The sequence below is a fragment of the Bos mutus genome, chromosome 4 (assembly GCF_027580195.1).
Source record: "Bos mutus isolate GX-2022 chromosome 4, NWIPB_WYAK_1.1, whole genome shotgun sequence".
Taxonomy (NCBI): Eukaryota; Metazoa; Chordata; class Mammalia; order Artiodactyla; family Bovidae; genus Bos; species Bos mutus.
Genome location: NC_091620.1, coordinates 87,979,914 through 87,998,635, shown reverse-complemented (window position 1 = coordinate 87,998,635; position 18,722 = coordinate 87,979,914). Strand labels below are relative to the sequence as shown.

Genomic DNA, 18,722 nt, shown 5'->3' with positions numbered 1-18,722 from the left:
TTCACTCAGACTGTATTGATGAAATGACAGGCCACCAGTTGTTTGTTAAATCTTAGAACTGTGAGAATAATTTTTAGCTGTTGAATACATGCATCAGTGTAATCAAAAGAACCACATAGATTTGGGGCATTTTGAGTTTGGAAGGGCAGAGGGCAAACAGAGTAGACGTGAGAAGTAGAGAAGAACTACTATAAAGAGCTGAGAGCAGTGTCTCACTGTCCAGCAGAGCAGTGGGGTTGTGTCGTGTGAGGGCAGCAAAAGTTCCTGTTGTTCACTGCTTTATGAAACCTGTTGCCCTGAGCATGGTTTCTTTGCTGTGTGCATTGTTGCTATTTCCTTAGCCCTATCAGTAGAGATTAACAACCTGTTTTCTTATCACTTAAATCATTAACTCACCCAGGAATGATTGTGCTGTAATCTCTTTCTTAATCAAGTTTGTCTTCCTCATCTTTGTGAGTGGAACAGTTAAAAGCTGACCTGGAAGGTTTTCATTCATTTCTTCAGCGAATATGTATCAGTTATCTACTTTATCCCCAGACACTGTGTATAATACATGCTCTTCATTGTGGACACAGAAGAAAGGATCACTTTATCACTTGTAAATGGAAGATGAGGGCTGCAATTCAATAGTTGAACGAAGTTTAGCTTGCTGATTCTTGGAAGGGTTACAAGCATGAATAGATTTAGACATTGCCTATTAGCATGAGGAATAGAAAGAGCTAGTGTACTCTGAAGAAAGGATTTCAGACCTTTGAGATGGGATGGTGTATAGGCAAAAAGGGAACTTAGGCTAGAAGAATCAGATTAAGCAAAGACATGAAAGAGAAATTTGTGGGACACATTCATTTAATTGAATCTCTAAGTTGATCAAAGCATAGTGATCAGGTAGAAAATAGGGCAAAGGCTGGAGTTATAGGTGGAATGCCCAATTGTCTAGTTTGCTGAAGACTGGAAGGTTTCTGAGATAAGGGACTTTTAGTGCTATCACTGGGATCATCCCAGGCAACCAGGGATGGTTGGTCACTGAGACTGTAGCTAACGTGCAAGTGGAAAAGAACATATTTCATATGGTACGGAGCTGTGAGCCATCGATGGGGAGCAAGGAGTTGACAAGATGCAGGCTCTACTTTGGGCTTTCCTGGTGGCTCAGTGGTAAAGAATCTGCCTGCAATGCAGGAGGCCCAGGTTTGATCCCTGGGTTGGGAAGATCCCCTGGAGAAGGAAATGGCAACCCACTCCAATATTCTTGCCTGGAAAACTCCATGGACAGAGGAGTCTGGCAGGCTACAGTCCATGGGTTTGCAAAAGAACTGGACATGACTTAGTGACTAAACCACAACGACAACAGGCTCTATTTTAAGAAAAGTCTATGGTGGAGAGACCAGTCTCCTTGAGCAATGTATTAGCTGAATGAAATGATACCCTGGACTAGAGCTTTAGAAGGAAAGACAAAAGGAGGAGACGTGAGGTACCATTTACAGGCTGTGCTTAAACAAATCAGGGACCAGAAAGGAAAGATTAAATTCAGGCCTTGCATCTGGCTGATTGGGAGAGTGTTAATCCTGTTGGTAGGAGCACAGAAGGCTACAAAGAAGTGATGGGTCATGAGTGGGGAAGAGGTATGTAAAATTGAGTTTGGGAACAGGCACATTTGATGTTGGCCAAACATACAGTTGTCAGTGGCTAACAGGAACTGAAATTTAGCAACCATTTGGAAATGTAGATATGCTGCTTGGAAAAAGGGCTTGTGAATTAACTTTTTATATATTTTTTTTACTTCATTCATTCCTGTTTTCATTTAACAAGTTACTTACTTGCTGTAGGTGTTATGAGGCATACAGAAATGAACACGACAGAGTTCTTGTCCTCAAGCTATTTATAGTTCATTTAGAGAGCAGGCAAGTGACTAGATACTGCATCTCAGGTCCATACTGTCAAGATTTTCTGTATTTGTGATTTCCTCTCAAACATATCAACACAAAGTCAGATAGGCAAGTGAAGAGATATAACTTGAGGTATACACAGGATAATGCCTGCATATAGTATCCTCTTATACTTCTGTACCCCATGGCCCAAGAAGAGAGATGTGAGAAATTCCTGACTGTCCCTAGACTCTAGTACGAGGAAGATAAAGAAGGACTTATTGACGGGTTCTGGGTGGACTGGCAGTGGTTCCTGAATGACGGTAGGTACGGGGGGGAAGGTGTGAAGGTCCGCAGCGAAGGTGTTGTCTCAGATGTGACGGCCAGTGTGCCCAGTGCTGCAGCTGCGGACTCTGGGATCGGAGCCAGGGTGAGCTCCAGGAGAGTATTACATGGCAGGAGATGAACAGAGACGTGTTTCTGGGATTAACCTGCAGAGAGGTGATACTTGAAGCCACAGAGTGGATGAAATGGGCAGGATGAGGAAAAAGAAGAAAAAAAGAACTAATGTTCTGTTTTGTATTTATATATAGATATATTTATATATAAACAGAAGTTTACATTTTTTATTTGATTGGTGGACAGAATTATATATTGGTTTCAGGAATTCTTGAGAAACCTCTAGAGAAGAAAGCTGGTCGTAACTATGGTCCAGGAGGAAATAAAAAGTTGGTTTATTTTATTGACGACATGAATATGCCTGCAGTGGACTCGTACGGCACTGTCCAGCCCCACACTCTGATTCGACAGCATATTGATTATGGACACTGGTAAGCGATTCTGTGTTTCATTTTCTACTGAAATCTAATTATTATTACTATGGATAAAATTTTTTAAATAGAATCACCCCAGTTTCTTCCTCTTCTGAGGAGCATCTTCTGTGATACTTTTTGGGTTTCAGTTTGCTTCCCCTTTTGCTCATCTTAAATGGAGTAGATTTTCTTTGCATCATTGGAAGAATTGGATTGAAAAGTATCTTAGAAACGTAAACTCTCCAGTTAAAGCTTAAGCTCCTTAATATATTAACTCACAGTTACTTAGGAGAAGCTTGACATTTTCTGTAAGATGTAAACATCTGGTAATGTCTGGGCATCACAGTTGACAGTCCCTGATGTTAAGCAGGGGAGAGCCCCTAGTCTTGCTATGGGTATTTTTAACCAGACTAAAGTGAATCAATAAACAGCAATAATACCTATTGATTTAGCTCCACGTGTTGATACTAGCATCAAAGGAGCCACATAGTCTTCAGCTTTCCAAGCTTTAGTTTTTATCTCTCAGATAGGCTAACAAGTTCAACATCACACAGTGATTATAAAGATTAAAGAAAACAATTTATGCTGAAGTCCTTTATGAACTGCTGGGATTTGTTGTTATTTTGAACTTTGGGATTTAAGGTTCTGTTTTCTATCTTGCAGGTATGACAGACAGAAAGTGATGCTTAAAGAAATCCACAGCTGTCAATATGTTGCCTGCATGAATCCGATGGTGGGCAGTTTCACCATCAATCCTAGACTACAGGTAGGGTGTCAATACTCACATTGTTGATCTTGATTCTTAGTGCTTTTGGGGTAAAGATTAGGCTGTATGGTTCTACTGTACATTTGGTGAAGCATGGAAGCTTATTTTAATTAACAGAATTTTTAAGGCAGCTTTTGGTTTACAGAAAAATGAGCTGAAAGTACAGAGAGTTCCCATGTATTCCCTCGCACCCTGTGACTCATCTACAAACACCTTGCATTGGTGTGCTGCCTCGATTACAATTGATGAGCCAATATTTATAAATTATTATTAAGTGAAGTGTAAAGTTGATGTCAGGGTTAGTTTTTTGTGTTACATATCCTGTGACTTTTAGCAAACGTACAATTACAGGTATCAGTTATTAAAGTATCACACAGAGTAGTTCATGTCCTAAAAATACCCTGTGCTCCCCCTAATCAGCCCTCCCTGTCCCCGAATCCCTGGCCACCATTCATCCTTTTCCTGTCTCTATAGTGTTGCCTTTTCCAGCGTGTCCTATAGTTAGAATCATATAGTATTGTAGCCTCTTCAGACTGGCTTCTTTCTCTTAGCTTAAATATGCATTTAAGGTTCCTCCATGGCTTTTCATGTCTTGGTAGCTCATTTATTTTTATCACTGAATAATACTCATTGTCTGGGTGTTCCTAGTTTGTTTATCCATTTACTTATTTAAGGATGCTTTAAGCAGAAGGTATTAAGAAGAGGTGGCAAGAACACATAGAAGAACTGTACCAAAAAAGATCATAATAACCTGGAAACCACAATGGTGTGATCACTCACCTGGAGCCAGACATCCTGGAATGCAAAGTCAGCTGGGCCTTAGGAAGCATAGCTACGAACAAAGCTAGTGGAGATGATGGAATTCCAGCTGAGCTATTTCAAATTCTAAAGTGCTGCATTCAGTATGCCAGCAAATTTGGAAAGCTCAGCAGTGGACACAGGAGTGGAATAGGTCAGTTTTCATTCCAATCCCAAAGAAGGGCAATGCCAAAGAATGTTCAAACTACCGCACAATTGCACTCATTTCACATGCTAGCAAAGTAGTTCTCAAAACTCTCCAAGCTAGGTTTCAACAGTATGTGAACCGAGCAATGTACAAGATGGATTTAGAAAAGGTAGAGGAACCAGAGATCAAATTGCCAACTATTGGATCACATAAAAAGCAAGAGAGTTCCAGAAAAACATCTACTACTGCTTCATTGACTACTCTAAAACCTTTGACTCTGTGGATTACAACAAATTGTGGAAAATTCTTCAAGAGCTGGGAAAAGCAGACCGCCTTACCTGCCTCTTGAGAAACCTGTATGCAGCTCAAGAAGCAACAATTAGAACTGGATATGGAAATACAGACTGATTCCAAATTGGGAAAGGAGTATATCAAGGCTGTATATCGTCACCCTGCTTATTTAACTTATATGCAGAGGACATCATGTGAAATACTGGACTGGATGAAGGACAAGCTGGAATCAAGATTGCTGGGAGAAATATCAATAACCTCAGATATGCAGATGACACCACCCTTATGGCAGAAAGTGAAGAGGAACTAAAGAACCTCTTGATGAAAGTGAAAGAGGAGAGTGAAAAAGCTGGCTTAAAACTCAACATTCAAAAAACTAAGATCATGGCATCTGGTCCCATCACTTCATGACAAATATATGCGGAAACAGTGGAAACAGTGACAGACTTTATTTTCTTCAAAATAAAGAGCTCCAAAATTATGGCTGCAGTGACTGCAGCCATGAAATTAAAAGATGCTTGCCTCTTGGAAGAAAAGCTATGATAAACCTAGGCAGAATATTAAAAATCAGAGACTTTACTTTTACTTTACTTTTTCGACAAATGTCCGTCTAGTCAAAGATGTAGTTTTTCCAGTAGTCATGTCTGGATGTCAGAGTTGGACCATATAAAAGGCTGAGCACTGAAGAATTGATGCTTTTAAACTGTGGTGTTGGAGAAGAATCTTGAGAGTCCCCTGGGCTACAAGGAGATCAAACCAGTCAATCCTAAAGGAGATCAGTCCTGAATACTCATTGGAAGGTCTGATGCTGAAGTTGAAGTTGGCCACCTGATGTGAAGAGTTGACTCATTGGGAAAGACACTGATGCTGGGAAAGATTGAGGGCAAGAGGAGAAGGGGATGACAGAGGATGAGATGGTTGGATGGCATCACCAACTGGACATGAGTTTGAGCAAGCCCTGGGATATGGTGAAGGACAGGGAAGCTTAGTGTGCTCCGGGTCTTGGGGTCACAAAGAGTCAGACACGACTGAGTGAATGAACAACAGCAATGGTTGTGTCCAGATTTTGGCAATTAGGAATAAAGCTACAGTAAATACTTATGTGCAGGTTTTCTGAGTGCATGTAAGTCTTTAAATAATAATCGCTACCACTGCCACTGTACATACAACAGTCTGTGGTTTGCTTGCTTTTGTGTAGTCAGTGGAGACTCAGCTGGGTGACTCTGCTGACCTAACCTGAGCTTGTTCACATGTTGGGCAGTTAATTGTCAGCTACTCAGGGTGGCTTTGGCTGGAGTGATTGTAATTGGGACAACACGGCTCTGTGTCATATGTCTCTCATCCTTGGGTAGGCATGTAGAATTCATTGCAAAGATAGAGCCCTAAGAGAGCTAGTGGAAACACACAAGCCTTTGACAGTGACCGGCACGCTGTTACTTCTATCTCCTTCTGTTGCCTTTATCAAGTCATATGGGCACTCTGAGAGTCAGAGTGGAAGGTACTGCCAAGTTCCATCACAGTGGGTATGGATACAGGAAGAGATGAAAAATAAAGTGCCCCTCCCTGTTTTGGTCATCTACTGGAAAGTAAAGGTGAAAGTGTTAGTTGCTCAGTCATATCTGACTCTTTGTGACTCCATGGACAGTGACCCGCCAGGGTCCTCTGTCCATTGGATTTCCCAGGCAAGAATACTGGAGTGGGTTGCCATGCCCCTCTCTAGGGGATCTTCCCAGCCCAGGGATTGAACCTGGGTCTCCTGCATTGGCAGGTGGATTCTTTACCATCTGAGCCACCAGAGAAGCCCCAATCTACTAGTACCATTACATTTTCTATTTTATGCAGCTCTCATGTTTGTTTTTGTTTTCAGAGACATTTCACAGTGTTTGCATTCAACTTCCCATCGCTGGATGCACTGAACACCATCTACAGCCAGATCCTGAGTTTCCATTTCCAGCAGCAAGCATTTGGTCCCTCAGTTCTCAGGAGTGGCCCCACTTTGATACAGGCAACAATCGCATTCCATCAGATGATGGCACATACATTTTTACCCACGGCCATTAAATTCCACTACCTCTTTAATTTGAGAGACTTGTCAAACGTCTTCCAGGTACCTCGATGACTCTGTGTTATGTGTCTTGAGTGGGGCACTGATTAAAGTAATACCAATGGGGTTCATTCATAGAACTTAGTCTAAAACTATGCTGCATCCTTGAGCATGTATTCTTTCATTTTCTGTAATAAGCTTTATGAAGTATGCAGGTTTATTAATCCCATTTTGTCAATGAAAGTAGCAATTCCCCTTAGGTTGGTAGAGACTTAGCAATAGAAGCTAAGGTAGAAATCTTGGCTCCCTATTTCATTGATTCTGAATATGATTCTGTATAAATATTTGAGTGTCTCATTTTGTGCAAGTAAAAGGGATAATTTTTTTTTTAATATTCAGGTGATAATGATTTTTAAACATACATCAAGAGAAAATATAATTTCTTAAATTCCTATTTTGGTTTGGCATTGACACTTAACTCACTTATCCAGTAAAAGGACAGTGTGAATGTATATGATTTGAAAAGAAAGTTCCAAAGAGAGAATTCAAAACCTTGAAATTTTGAAAATATCCAACTTACATGGCCTATCAGTAGGGTAAAAGTAATTGAAGAATTATTTATGGCTCAAAGTTCATTTGTGACGCAAGTAGTAAACTGGTGGAATATGAAAACTTCATGAGACTTCTCAGTATTTGGTGATTTTTATTTCTTATACTTTTATAGTCCTGCTTTCTAAATCACTCCACAGCTGCCTCACAACTGTAACCACATTAGGCAAAAGCTTTTTCCAAATGTGGACCATTCCTTTTCATGTCGATCTTTCTTGCACCTGCCTGAAAGACTGTGCTCAATTAAACGGTCTTTAAAAGCAGGTTTTTGATCATAGGAGGGAAGGGAGGCCAAGAAGTGAGAGACCTCTCTGCTCACCATTCATATCCAGTCTGTTGACTACACCCAACACCACCCAACAGTTGTTTAACCTTTTACAGCTAATTGTCTATGACTCCCTTGGTGCTGTCCCTAGAGCCCAGCACACGGTGACTCTCCCCATGAGAACTGGGTCTATATGAATCCAAAATATTGAAGAATAGTGTTGCAGGAAAGTGAGAATCAAAATGTTTTGACTACCCACAAAGTGCATTCAGACAGTCGGCTCTGGATCTTATATATTTCATCTGTAAAATGAATGAATTAGATTAAATGACATCACAGGATTTTAGAATAAAATATATTACTGTCCTATGACTTTCATGTTAGCTAGTTTTAGAAACTGATTTTCCTGAAGACAGTAGGTACAAGTTCTAAGATCAGATATTTAGTTCCTGGGCTGACTCTTGAAATACAGCCTTAGCTCATTCCTGGAAATGGGCATAATGGTAGTTAATTCTTTAATAGACTTCCCTGGTGGCTCAGTCGGTAAAGTGTCTGCCTGCAATGCAGGAGACCCAGGTTTGATCCCTGCGTTGGGAAGATCCCCTGGAGAAGGAAATGGCAACCCATTCTTTAATCCTTTTTATTGTATAGTTAATTGTTTAAATGTTGCTTATCAGAGACTACAACTACTGATATGTAATACTATTTATAACCCTTCTTGTAACTCAGTAAATTGCTAAATTCAGCATGCAGTTAAAGAATATGTTAAAAGTTTATTTTTCTGGAGTTGAGCTGTAGGAGTTGCTTGTATATTTTTGAGATTAGTTGTTTGTCGGTTGCTTCATTTGCTATTATTTTCTCCCATTCTGAAGGCTGTCTTTTCACCTTGCTAATAGTTTCCTTTGATGTGCAGAAGCTTTTAAGGTTAATTAGGTCCCATTTGCTTATTTTTGCTTTTATTTCCAATATTCTGGGAGGTGGGTCATAGAGGATCCTGCTGTGATGTATGTCGGAGAGTGTTTTGCCTATGTTCTCCTCTAGGAGTTTTATAGTTTCTGGTCTTACGTTTAGATCTTTAATCCATTTTGAGTTTATTTTTGTGTATGGTGTTAGAACACATGTATACCATGTATACCTGTGGTGGATTCATTTTGATGTTTGGCAAAACTAATACAATTATGTAAAGTTTAAAAATAAAAATAAAAAAAAAAAAAAAAAAAAAGAATATGTTAAAAGAAAGTATTATCTTGGAATGTTATCACCTTCTGAATTTTTAATTTTTTCCCCTCTTGCCTTTTAGGGGATTTTATTCACCTCTCCTGAGTGTTTAAAGTGTCCAAATGATTTAATACGCCTGTGGCTTCATGAATCTTCTCGTGTTTATGGAGACAAACTGATAGACACAAAGGACTGTGATTTGTTTCATAAAAAACTGCTGGAAACTGCTAATAAATACTTTGAAGTAAGCAAATGAATTCCAAAGGTCACTATGTGCTCTGGCATATTGGCTTTTGGGCAGAAATGGGATAAGGATGTGAATGAATTGTATATATGATTACCTTGCTGAAACAGCTGTGATTCCAGATCTGTACAGGGGAAGATGACATCCACCCATGGGTTGATTTACAGGCTTTTCCCTGGACCGGTCACTCTGCCTCCAGATGAATCATTTCTGGAGATTGACATGACCGTATTTTTCACTTCCTCCTCCTGCAGGGTGTAGCTAGCCGTGTGCTGCTTCAGCAGCCCCTCATCTATTGCCATTTTGCTAAGGGCAGCCAAGACCCGTGCTACATGCCGGTGAAGGACTGGGAGGTGCTGAAGACGTTTCTAACGGAAGCACTGGATGACTACAATGAACTCAATGCTGCCATGCACCTCGTTTTATATGAAGATGCCATGCAACATGTGTGAGTTGATGGGCTGTGATGCTTTTGCACAAAGTAAAAATGGCTGAGTGTCCACAGTTGCTGTTATTCAGTAGATCTTACTGAACACTCTGAACTATCAGTTGGTTTTTTTTTTTGTTTGTTTGTTTGTCTTCTGGGATTTTTTTGAACTATCAGTTCCTGTTTGCCATATAGTATAAAACTAAGTTTCTCCATGAAATTTATATAATATTGAAACCCAATGTTACCTCAAAAAATGAAAAGAAAAACTTGATTGAGAACACAAGATAAAAAAGACAAGACACAGCCCTCTTCTAGGATATAAATATGTCACATACCTGTAAGTGCAGCCACTTACCATGTCATAAGCAAAAGGCAACTTGTAGAAGACCTCAAGAATGTACATGTGTAGGAAGGAAATTGAATTCTGTGCTAGAGGAAATTGATAACCTGAGTTAGGTAAGAAAATTATCTTTTGCAAAAAGTCATTCCAATCCCCTTAGCTTCTGTAACTATAAGTGTATGGGCCTGATTCAGAGAATGTCACTAAGCTTGCATTCAACAAATTACAAGAATGTCAAACACAGTTCTTTGTATAATAGATAATTTTTATATAAATGGATAAATAAATGATAATAGGTTTAGGTGTCATGGATCTGTTAAAAGACTATTAAGTGTCTATATGAATTACGTCACAATAATGTCTTACATAGGTATACTATTTTTTGAAGTGCCATGAGAACCATAATTTCATGTTCTTTCACTTGTACCTCTGTTAGGGAAGAGTATGAAGAAAGAGGAAGGTAAGTGACTTGTTCAAAGTTAAAGTTCATAAGTGGCAGAGACAGGACAGACTCACGCTGATTTGCCTTAGTTAAGAATATTTACTGGATTGCTTTTCTGGGTGCCTGATGTCCTCTGCCGGCATTCAGAAGTTGTTTTGTGGAATTTACTCGACGTTTAAATGCTCTTTTGATGAATTTGTGGGGGAGAAAGTGTTCTCCCCGTCCTAAAAAAAAAAAAAGAATATTTACTGGGTGCCAAATGAGTGCCAAACAGGAGCACTGCCAGCCTATCAGTGTGTGTGTATCTGTCACTCAGTTGTGTCTGACTCTGTGACCCCATGGACTGTAGCTCGCCAGGCTCCTCTGTCCGTGGGATTCTCCAGGCAAGAATGCTGGAGTAGGTTGCCATAGCCTTAGGGAAGAATATGAAGAAAGAGGAAGGTAAGTGACTTGTTCAAAATCTTAAAAATTTGTAAGTGGCAGAGACAGGATGGACTCGAGCTAATTTTCCTTGGTTAAGAATGTTCATTGAGTGCCTACTGAGTATCAAACAGAAACATTGCCAGCCTATTCAGTACTTACGTGCAAGTTAAGGAAGAAAAAAGGGAAGGGCATGTTTTCTGGGCAGAAAACTAGAAGAAGGCCCCTTTCCTGATGTAGTATGACTGAACAGGCTCTCACCTCCTAGCTTGGGTGCCTTTGCCGTGCACAGGTTGTGCGACCGTCCGTGACATCTGCTGTCAGACATTGCCCAAGTACTGGGGAGACAGCAGCAAGCAAGATAATCCAGTTATTTCTCTAATTGAGTTCATGTTCTAGTGATCCCATGGGAAGTTTATAAGGATATGAACAAATAAGCAAGTGAGGAACTTGGCAGAAAGTGATACATCCTGCTGAGGAATAAAATCTATTGATCCTGAGCAATAAACATGTGAATTCCCAAAGAGGGACTGGCTGTCTCTGTGAGGAGGTGGCATTTAAGGTGAGACTGAAATGATATGCAGGAGCTCAGCATGGAAAGATCTGGAGGAAGAATGCTTTAGGTGTGGGCAGATTTCATGTGGCCCCATGAATGTCCAAAAGCAAAAAGAGGGTCATGTGGCTGCAGCATGGAGAAGCAGGGAGAGGGGCGTATGGCAAGGTTGGGAGGTGGACACAGGCCTCATGAGTACAGGTGTTTTCTTATAACCAGAGGAAAGGGGGGTTCTTTCTTTCTAAGTGCAGTGAGAAGTTCCGGGTCAGAGCTTAGCATGGGAATGACAGGGTCGGTTGAGTAGTCTAAACAGCTGGCCATTGCTGCTGCTGTGTGGGAAGTCAATGGCATCTTCCCTTCCTGTCCTGCTTCCCCATAACTGTAATTTCTCACTGGCTCTACTGTTGTGCTGGAGCTGCTCTGACAAAATGCTGCAAACTAGGAAGTTTAGAGAAACAGATATTTATTGTCTCACAGTTCGGAAGGCAAGAAGTCTGAAATTGAGATGTCAGAAGGCCATGCTCCCTCAGAGGTGCTGGGGAGAGTCTGCTCCAGAATTCTTTCCTTGCTTCTGGAAGTTCCTTGTCTTGTGACAGCCTGAGTTCAGTCATCATGTGACTTTTTCCCTTTGTGTGTGTGTGTATCCAAATTTCTCCTTTTTATAAGGATACTGGTCATATTGGATATACCCTACTCCCCTATGACCTTATTGTAACCAATGTATTCAATCACTCTATTTCCTAAGTCTATATTTTCAGGTACTGGTGGTTAGGGCTTCAGTATAACCCACTCCAGTGTTCTTGCCTGGAGAATCCCAGGGACAGAGGAGCCTAATGGGCTGCCGTCTGTGGGGTCGCACAGAGTCGGACACGACTGAAGCGACTTAGCAGTAGCAGCAGCAGCAGCAGCAGCAGCATATGCATTTGGGGGAATGCCACTCAGTTAATAATGCTGGCTTTTCTAACAAGTGATATTTGGGCAAAGATTAAAGTAATGAAATAAGTCAAAAGAGAAGGAAGTATGTGAGAAAAGCAATTCAAACAGACCCAAGAAATGTGGAGAATTCGATTTTTAGAAGAGTTACTCCTTAAAATGTTGAGCCCAAGTGCCTAAGAAAAACTTGGGAGGCTTCCCTATCATCATTTATTACAAGCTTCCTACATATTGATTGTTTTATGGATCCCTTTGCAGTGACAGTCCTCTGATTAGCAGACAGAGGACGCTTCCGTTAGAATCTCTGAGCATGGTGATAAGTGAGTTATTAGTAATGCTGTTTCTGGTTGGATTCATGTACGCTGGCCGTCTGTCATGGCTCGTGTGGAAGAGATGTCTTGTTGGCACTGAGGAGTTGTCCCCTGTAATCCTTCAACACAGAGTTCTCAGTGACCTGAAAGGAAAAGCTGCTGCTTTGATTAGGGATTATGAGCTAGAAACTGACTTACTGCACATCAGAGATGATTTCAGTGTGCCCTTGAACATTGTAGAAAGAGACTTTGCCACTTACAGACTGTCGATGCAGACCTCAAAGCACACATTATTGAAATGAAAACCCTGCCTTGTAAGTTGGGGTTTCACTCGTGTTAGAGTAATCTCACAGCTTTGCCAAGGTGGTTTTGTCGTGTGGTCATGTGAAGTAAAATTTAATGAGGTGGCTGAGCTTGGAAAAATAACCTGTCTTTTCAGTTATTGAAGGTTTTCAGGAAATGATCGTGCGTGCTGGTCCTACTATAAGCGATCCCAACTTAATTCTTTCAAAAAGTACTCTTTAAAAAAAATGTGTTAAAGATTGTTTGGATTGTTCAGAGCTTAAATTCATGTCAGGAAAGCAACTGAGAGAAAATACAGCAGTCTTTTCAAAAATTTTTTTGCATTTGGGCTTCCATATGCTTATATTGGGGACTTCCCTGGTGGCTCAGCAGTAAGGAGCCCACCTGCAATGCAGGAGATTAGGTCCCATCCCTGAGTTTGGAAGATCCCCTTGAGGAGGGCATGGCAACCCACTCTAGTATTCTTGCCTAGAGAATCCTGTGGACAGAGAAGCCTGATAGGCTACAGTCCATGGGGTTGCAAAGAGCTGGACACAACTGAAGCAACTGGACACATGCTTACGTTGATCACATTAAAGCCAACTTATTCCTAACGGTGAGATGTAGCAATAATATCAATAGGATAAGCATTCAGAACCTCTTTGATAATACAGGAAAAGGGATTAGTTGACTTTGCTGGAGATTTACCTCTTGGATTCTAACACTTTCCGAGAATGTTTTAGACTGTTCAAGGTATGAGGAAAGCTTTCATGCAAGGGACATAAGGATCATGTAAAAAAGGCAAGTGTTTAAAATGCATGAAGTAAATTGCATGTGAGGTGTTTGTTGGTCTAAACAAACCTGTTCTTCCCAAACTAATTCTATAGCAAAGTTTCTGGCCCAAAGACATTTTCCCTTTGATATCCTTATACGTGGATACTGATGTGCCATTAGGATCTTTCTTGCTAATCAGGAAAACGTGGTGCTTTGATGTAAGTCCTTGTATTCATTTTCTGCCTTCTTTTGGGGGAGAGTAACACAGCAGTGGGAGTCCAGATGTCATTGGCCAGGATGGTTTGTTGGGCAAGTGATAAGGGGGCAGATGCAGGCAGCATCTTTTTGTTTGGGAAACAGAAGAACAAGGACTGAAAGTCTGAAATACAAATCGGAGTTTAGTATCTAAATATCTGAAAAATGAAACCGCATAGCCCTGAGGCTCATTGGATGTCATCTGTTGGGGGTGTTTTCTCTCCGCAGGTGTCGCATCAGCCGCATCCTGCAGTCCCCTCAGGGTTATGCGCTCTTGATCGGAGTGGGTGGCAGTGGCAAGCAGAGCCTGTCCCGCCTGGCAGCTTACATTTGCAGCCTCGAGGTCTTCCAGATCACTCTGACCCAAGGCTTTGGGATCCAGGAACTTCAGGTAAGTCTAGTGATGGGCAGCCCCGTGCTCCTTCTGCCCTAGGATAAAGGTGCTCCAGTCAGGCATGGAGGCGGGTAAGCTCTTCAGAGGATTTTGTTGGCTGTTTCTCCTTCAGGGGCTTCCCTGGTAGCTCAGACAAAGAAACTGCCTGCAGTGCAGGAGACCTCGGTTTGATCCCTGGGTCCGGAAGATCCTCTGGAGGAGGAAATGGCAACCCACTCCAGTATTCTTGCCTGGAGAATCCCCATGGACAAAGAAGCCTGATGGCTACAGTCCATAGGGTCGCAAAGAGTCAAACATGAATGAGGAACTAACACTTAAACTTTCTCCTTCATTGTCGAATTAATAATAGTAAACTGCTACCAACATTTGTATGTGTATAAGCCTATAAGCCTGTCAGATTTGCTCAGAAAACATTTTATTAAATACAAACATGTTTTTCTTTTGTGCTGACCATACCTGAAAATCAGCAGTATTCATACACCAATACAATGGAGGGAGGGGGAGATCCTTTTTTTTTCTTTAACAAGTGCATAGAGATTTTTTCCGCTTTGTATCAGATTGTGAAAATATGATGAGAGTACAGTCGAGAAACACTGACATGTTTTTTAAAATTTTGCTTTTGAATCACAATAGTAGTTACAAAATAGTACTTAGAGTTTGTGGCAAGTGCTATTTTAAAGCAAACAACAAACCACTTGCTTTCAATATTACTAAATAAAACTAGTAAACTCTAAGTCACCAAACAATGAAGTAGATAGTTGTTAAAAGGAGCCAAAAACTTCTTTTTGCTGCATTGCTTAACAAAATCATTACTGAATTCACTTTTGCTTGAATAGAAGGGAGTTGTTTGTCAGGAGCCTGTTTGCATCTTGGGCTCCGTGAAACCATAAACATGACAGTCATCATTATGTGCCAGAAATGGAGCCGATGTCAGAATGTTTGCCCCCATAAGAAGAGAGTCACTGAGAGGAAAGAACGTATAAACGGGGAAAGGATGGCGCCGGCCCTCCCGCTGTAGCGCGTCGGTTCTGCCCACCCCTCGCCGACAGCACACAAGCATGTTAGCACAGTGTGAGTGATGGCCTCTGTTTCTTACAGGTAGACCTTGCCAATCTGTACATCAGAGCCGGAGCCAAGAACATGCCCACCGCGTTCCTGCTGACAGATGCCCAGGTTCTAGATGAGAGCTTTCTCGTGCTGATTAATGACTTGCTGGCATCAGGTGATTAAACCAACACATTCCATGAAAGATCTTCCCCAAAGACAAATGATCTGTGGTTTCAGTGAACTTTAAATAGAGATAATTTGTCTTTGAGATGTTTGTCGGGGCATTCTTTGGGGAGAAACGTATAAACCTGACTAATTTGAAGTGTATCGCTTTCTTAGTCTGCTTACGATGTAAAAGGCCTTACAGAGGCCTTCAGTGAAGTAAATGTTATTCCTGCCTGTGCAAGTTTAGTGGGTGGGTTTGTCATAGCTTGTTGTCACTGTGTTGTGTCTTATAAAAAAAAAAAAAATTGCATTTCTGGTTTCAAACTCTATCATTAAAGCTGAACTTTGTATTAAAAAGCATTTTAAGTCATATCTAAAATATGAATTATAGCAGTCTTTTAATAACTCTACTCATTCCTTTGGGGGCAGGGGTAATTCCTGATCTGTTCAGTGATGAAGATGTAGACAAGATAATTTCTGGAGTTCGTGATGAAGTTCGTGGTCTGGGCATGGTAGACTCCAGAGAAAACTGTTGGAAATTCTTTTTGTCCCGGGTGCGACGACAACTCAAAGTAAGAAGCACTTGCTTTCCTTGCATTTAGTTAAACGTGCTGTTTCAACTCTGATATGGTTCTGTTTGGGAATTCACATGACAAGTTTGAATTCCACTCATACATTTTGTAAGGACATCCAGTCATTTGGTGTAAAACGCCATTTGCATATTTTCTCGAGTGTCTGGAGGGCACCTTCTTCAAGTTTCCTTTGATGCTGGTTCCCTACAAGGCCTTGTTCTAAGCAGGTTGAGCACCCGAGTGAGCTGGACATGGTGTCTATCCTTGAAGAGCTTATGCTGTTACAGGAAACGAGACATCACCAATAAGTGTCGCCATGCTGATCCCAGAGGAGTTCGGCATCCTTTCCAAGGGCAGCAGGCCTCCTGGAGAAGGCGGCGTGCTGTGTGTCAGGTGTGGCTTGGAATTCCTGGGGATGCGCTGGGTTGGGGAAGAGCTTTCAGGGAGAGGAAATAGCATTTGGAAGAGTTAAGAGTGGACTGCATGGTACATATTTGGAGAAACCACAAATAGGACTAAATCAGGGGTCCCCAGCCTCCAGGATCTAATGCCTGATGATCTGAGGTGAACTGATGTAATAATAATGGGGAAAAAGAACACAGTGAATGTAATGCACTTGAATCATCCTGAAACCATCCTCCACTCCCTGGCCCATTGAAAAATTGTCTTCCACAAAACCAGTCCCCGGTGGCAAAAGGATTGGGAACTACCGCTCTAAATGACTGGGACATAGAGTTCTTATTGGAAGAAACAGGTGGATCGGGCTGGGAAAGTTAATTGGGGTGAGGAAAGGGTGGGTCTTCCCTCATAGCTCGGTTGATAAAGAATCCACTTGCAATGCAGGAGACCTGGGTTCAATTCCTGAGTCCAGAAGATCCCCTGGGGAAGGAAATGGCAACCCACTCCAGTATCCTTGCCTGGAGAATCCCATGGACAGAGGAGCCTGGCAGGTTACAGTCCATGGCATCACAGAAGTCAGACATGACTTAGTGACTAAACCACAAGTGTTTTGTAAATCATTAAAGGAGCAGAGGAGGAGTTTGAGTTGAGGAAGTGATACTATATTAGTACTTCAGGGCAAGTAGCTGAGGCTTGTCACTCAGATGATCTGAGATTCAATCCAGAGACAACTCCATGCCATAGTATAGGCACAAGGATATAATGTAACCAAGTAACAGCAGCAGGAAGGATGAAGTATTAGAACAAGAAACCTCACCACACTCATGGCAGAAAGCCAATTGAAAATACTAGTATGGAAAATTTGGAGAAGGCAATGGCACCCCACTCCAGTACTGTTGCCCGGAAAATCCCATAGATGGAGGAGCCTGGTAGGCTGCAGTCCATGGGGTCACTAAGAGTCAGACACGACTGAGTGACTTCACTTTCACTTTCCACTTTCATGCATTGGAGAAGGAAATGGCAGCCCACTCCAGTGTTCTTGTCTGGAGAATCCCATGGATGGAGAAGCTGGTAGCCTGCAGTCCATGGGGTCACACAGAGTTGGACACGACTGAAGTGACTTAGCAGCAGCAGCAGCAGCAGTATGGAAAATTCAGCCTTAGATAGCATATTGAAAAGCAGAGACATTACTTTGCCAACAAAGGTCCATCTAGTCAAGGCTATGGTTTTCCAGTAGTCATGTGTGGATGTGAGAGTTGGACTGTGAAGAAGGCTGAGCGCCGAAGAATTGATGCTTTTGAACTGTGGTGTTGGAGAAGACTCTTGAGAGTCCCTTGGACTGCAAGGAGATCCAACCAGTCCATTCTGAAGGAGATCAGCCCTGGGATTTCTTTGGAAGGAATGATGCTAAAGCTGAAACTCCAGTACTTTGGCCACCTCATGCGAAGAGTTGACTCATTGGAAAGCATCCCTCTGATGCTGGGAGGGATTGGGGGCAGGAGGAGAAGGGGACAACAGAGGATGAGATGGCTGGATGGCATCACTGACTCGATGGACGTGAGTCTGAGTGAACTCCGGGAGTTTGTGATGGACAGGGAGGCCTGGCGTGCTGCGATTCATGGGGTCGCAAAGAGTCAGACACAGCTGAGGGACTGACACTGTGGAGGTTCAGGTATAGAATAGCTGTGATTCTTCTCTACCCTCCTGTTTCAGATTCTACATTGTTCTTACTGAGCATTTTTGGTCTGAGGTTAGAAATCAGAATTTAAGTTTTGGATGCCCAGAGGGTGTTCTGCCCATCAGAAGTGTGACTAAGCATATGTTGGCCAGATTGTAACAAGGCTGGAGATTTCTCCTTGTTCCGTTGTGGTATAGTTGGGTCACATTTTCTTTGTGAAATGGGAAAACGAGTACAACAATGGAATTTGAGATAGTAATGTAATTAATCGGACTTCCCAGGTGGCGCTAGCGGTGAAGTACCCGCCTGCCAGTAAGAGACACAGGTTCAGTCCCTGGGTGGGAAGGTCAGCAGCAACCAAGTCTGTTGTTCAGAGCAGCAGAATCAGCATCACCTAGGAACTTTTCAAAAGTACACATTCTCCAGCCCCACCCCAGAACTCTTGAAATGGAAACTCTGGATAGGACCCAGAAATCTGTGTTTCCACAAACCCTCCAGGTGATTCTGAAGCATGCTGAAATTTGATACCCATTGTTATAAATAACACTAGAATGAGCATCCTTTACAGACGTCTTATACACGTAACTTTGCTTGCTTTTGTAGGATAAATTCTTAGAAGGGAAATTACTGAGTTCAATAGTTACACCTCGTAGTGGTTTTTAAATCATGC

General features: G+C 41.8%; 1 protein-coding gene across 2 annotated transcripts in view; it reads left to right on the top strand.

Moving 5' to 3' along the window:
• The window catches only part of DNAH11 (dynein axonemal heavy chain 11), a 371,336-nt gene that overhangs the window by 195,228 nt on the left and 157,386 nt on the right, over nucleotides 1-18,722 (top strand). For both annotated transcript variants that reach the window (XM_070369750.1, XM_070369751.1), the window contains exons 47-54: nucleotides 2,527-2,692; nucleotides 3,338-3,440; nucleotides 6,545-6,784; nucleotides 8,896-9,057; nucleotides 9,312-9,505; nucleotides 14,026-14,188; nucleotides 15,290-15,413; nucleotides 15,833-15,975. In XM_070369750.1, the coding sequence (XP_070225851.1) occupies nucleotides 2,527-2,692; nucleotides 3,338-3,440; nucleotides 6,545-6,784; nucleotides 8,896-9,057; nucleotides 9,312-9,505; nucleotides 14,026-14,188; nucleotides 15,290-15,413; nucleotides 15,833-15,975 (1,295 nt within the window). The remainder of the gene's footprint in view (nucleotides 1-2,526; nucleotides 2,693-3,337; nucleotides 3,441-6,544; nucleotides 6,785-8,895; nucleotides 9,058-9,311; nucleotides 9,506-14,025; nucleotides 14,189-15,289; nucleotides 15,414-15,832; nucleotides 15,976-18,722) is intronic.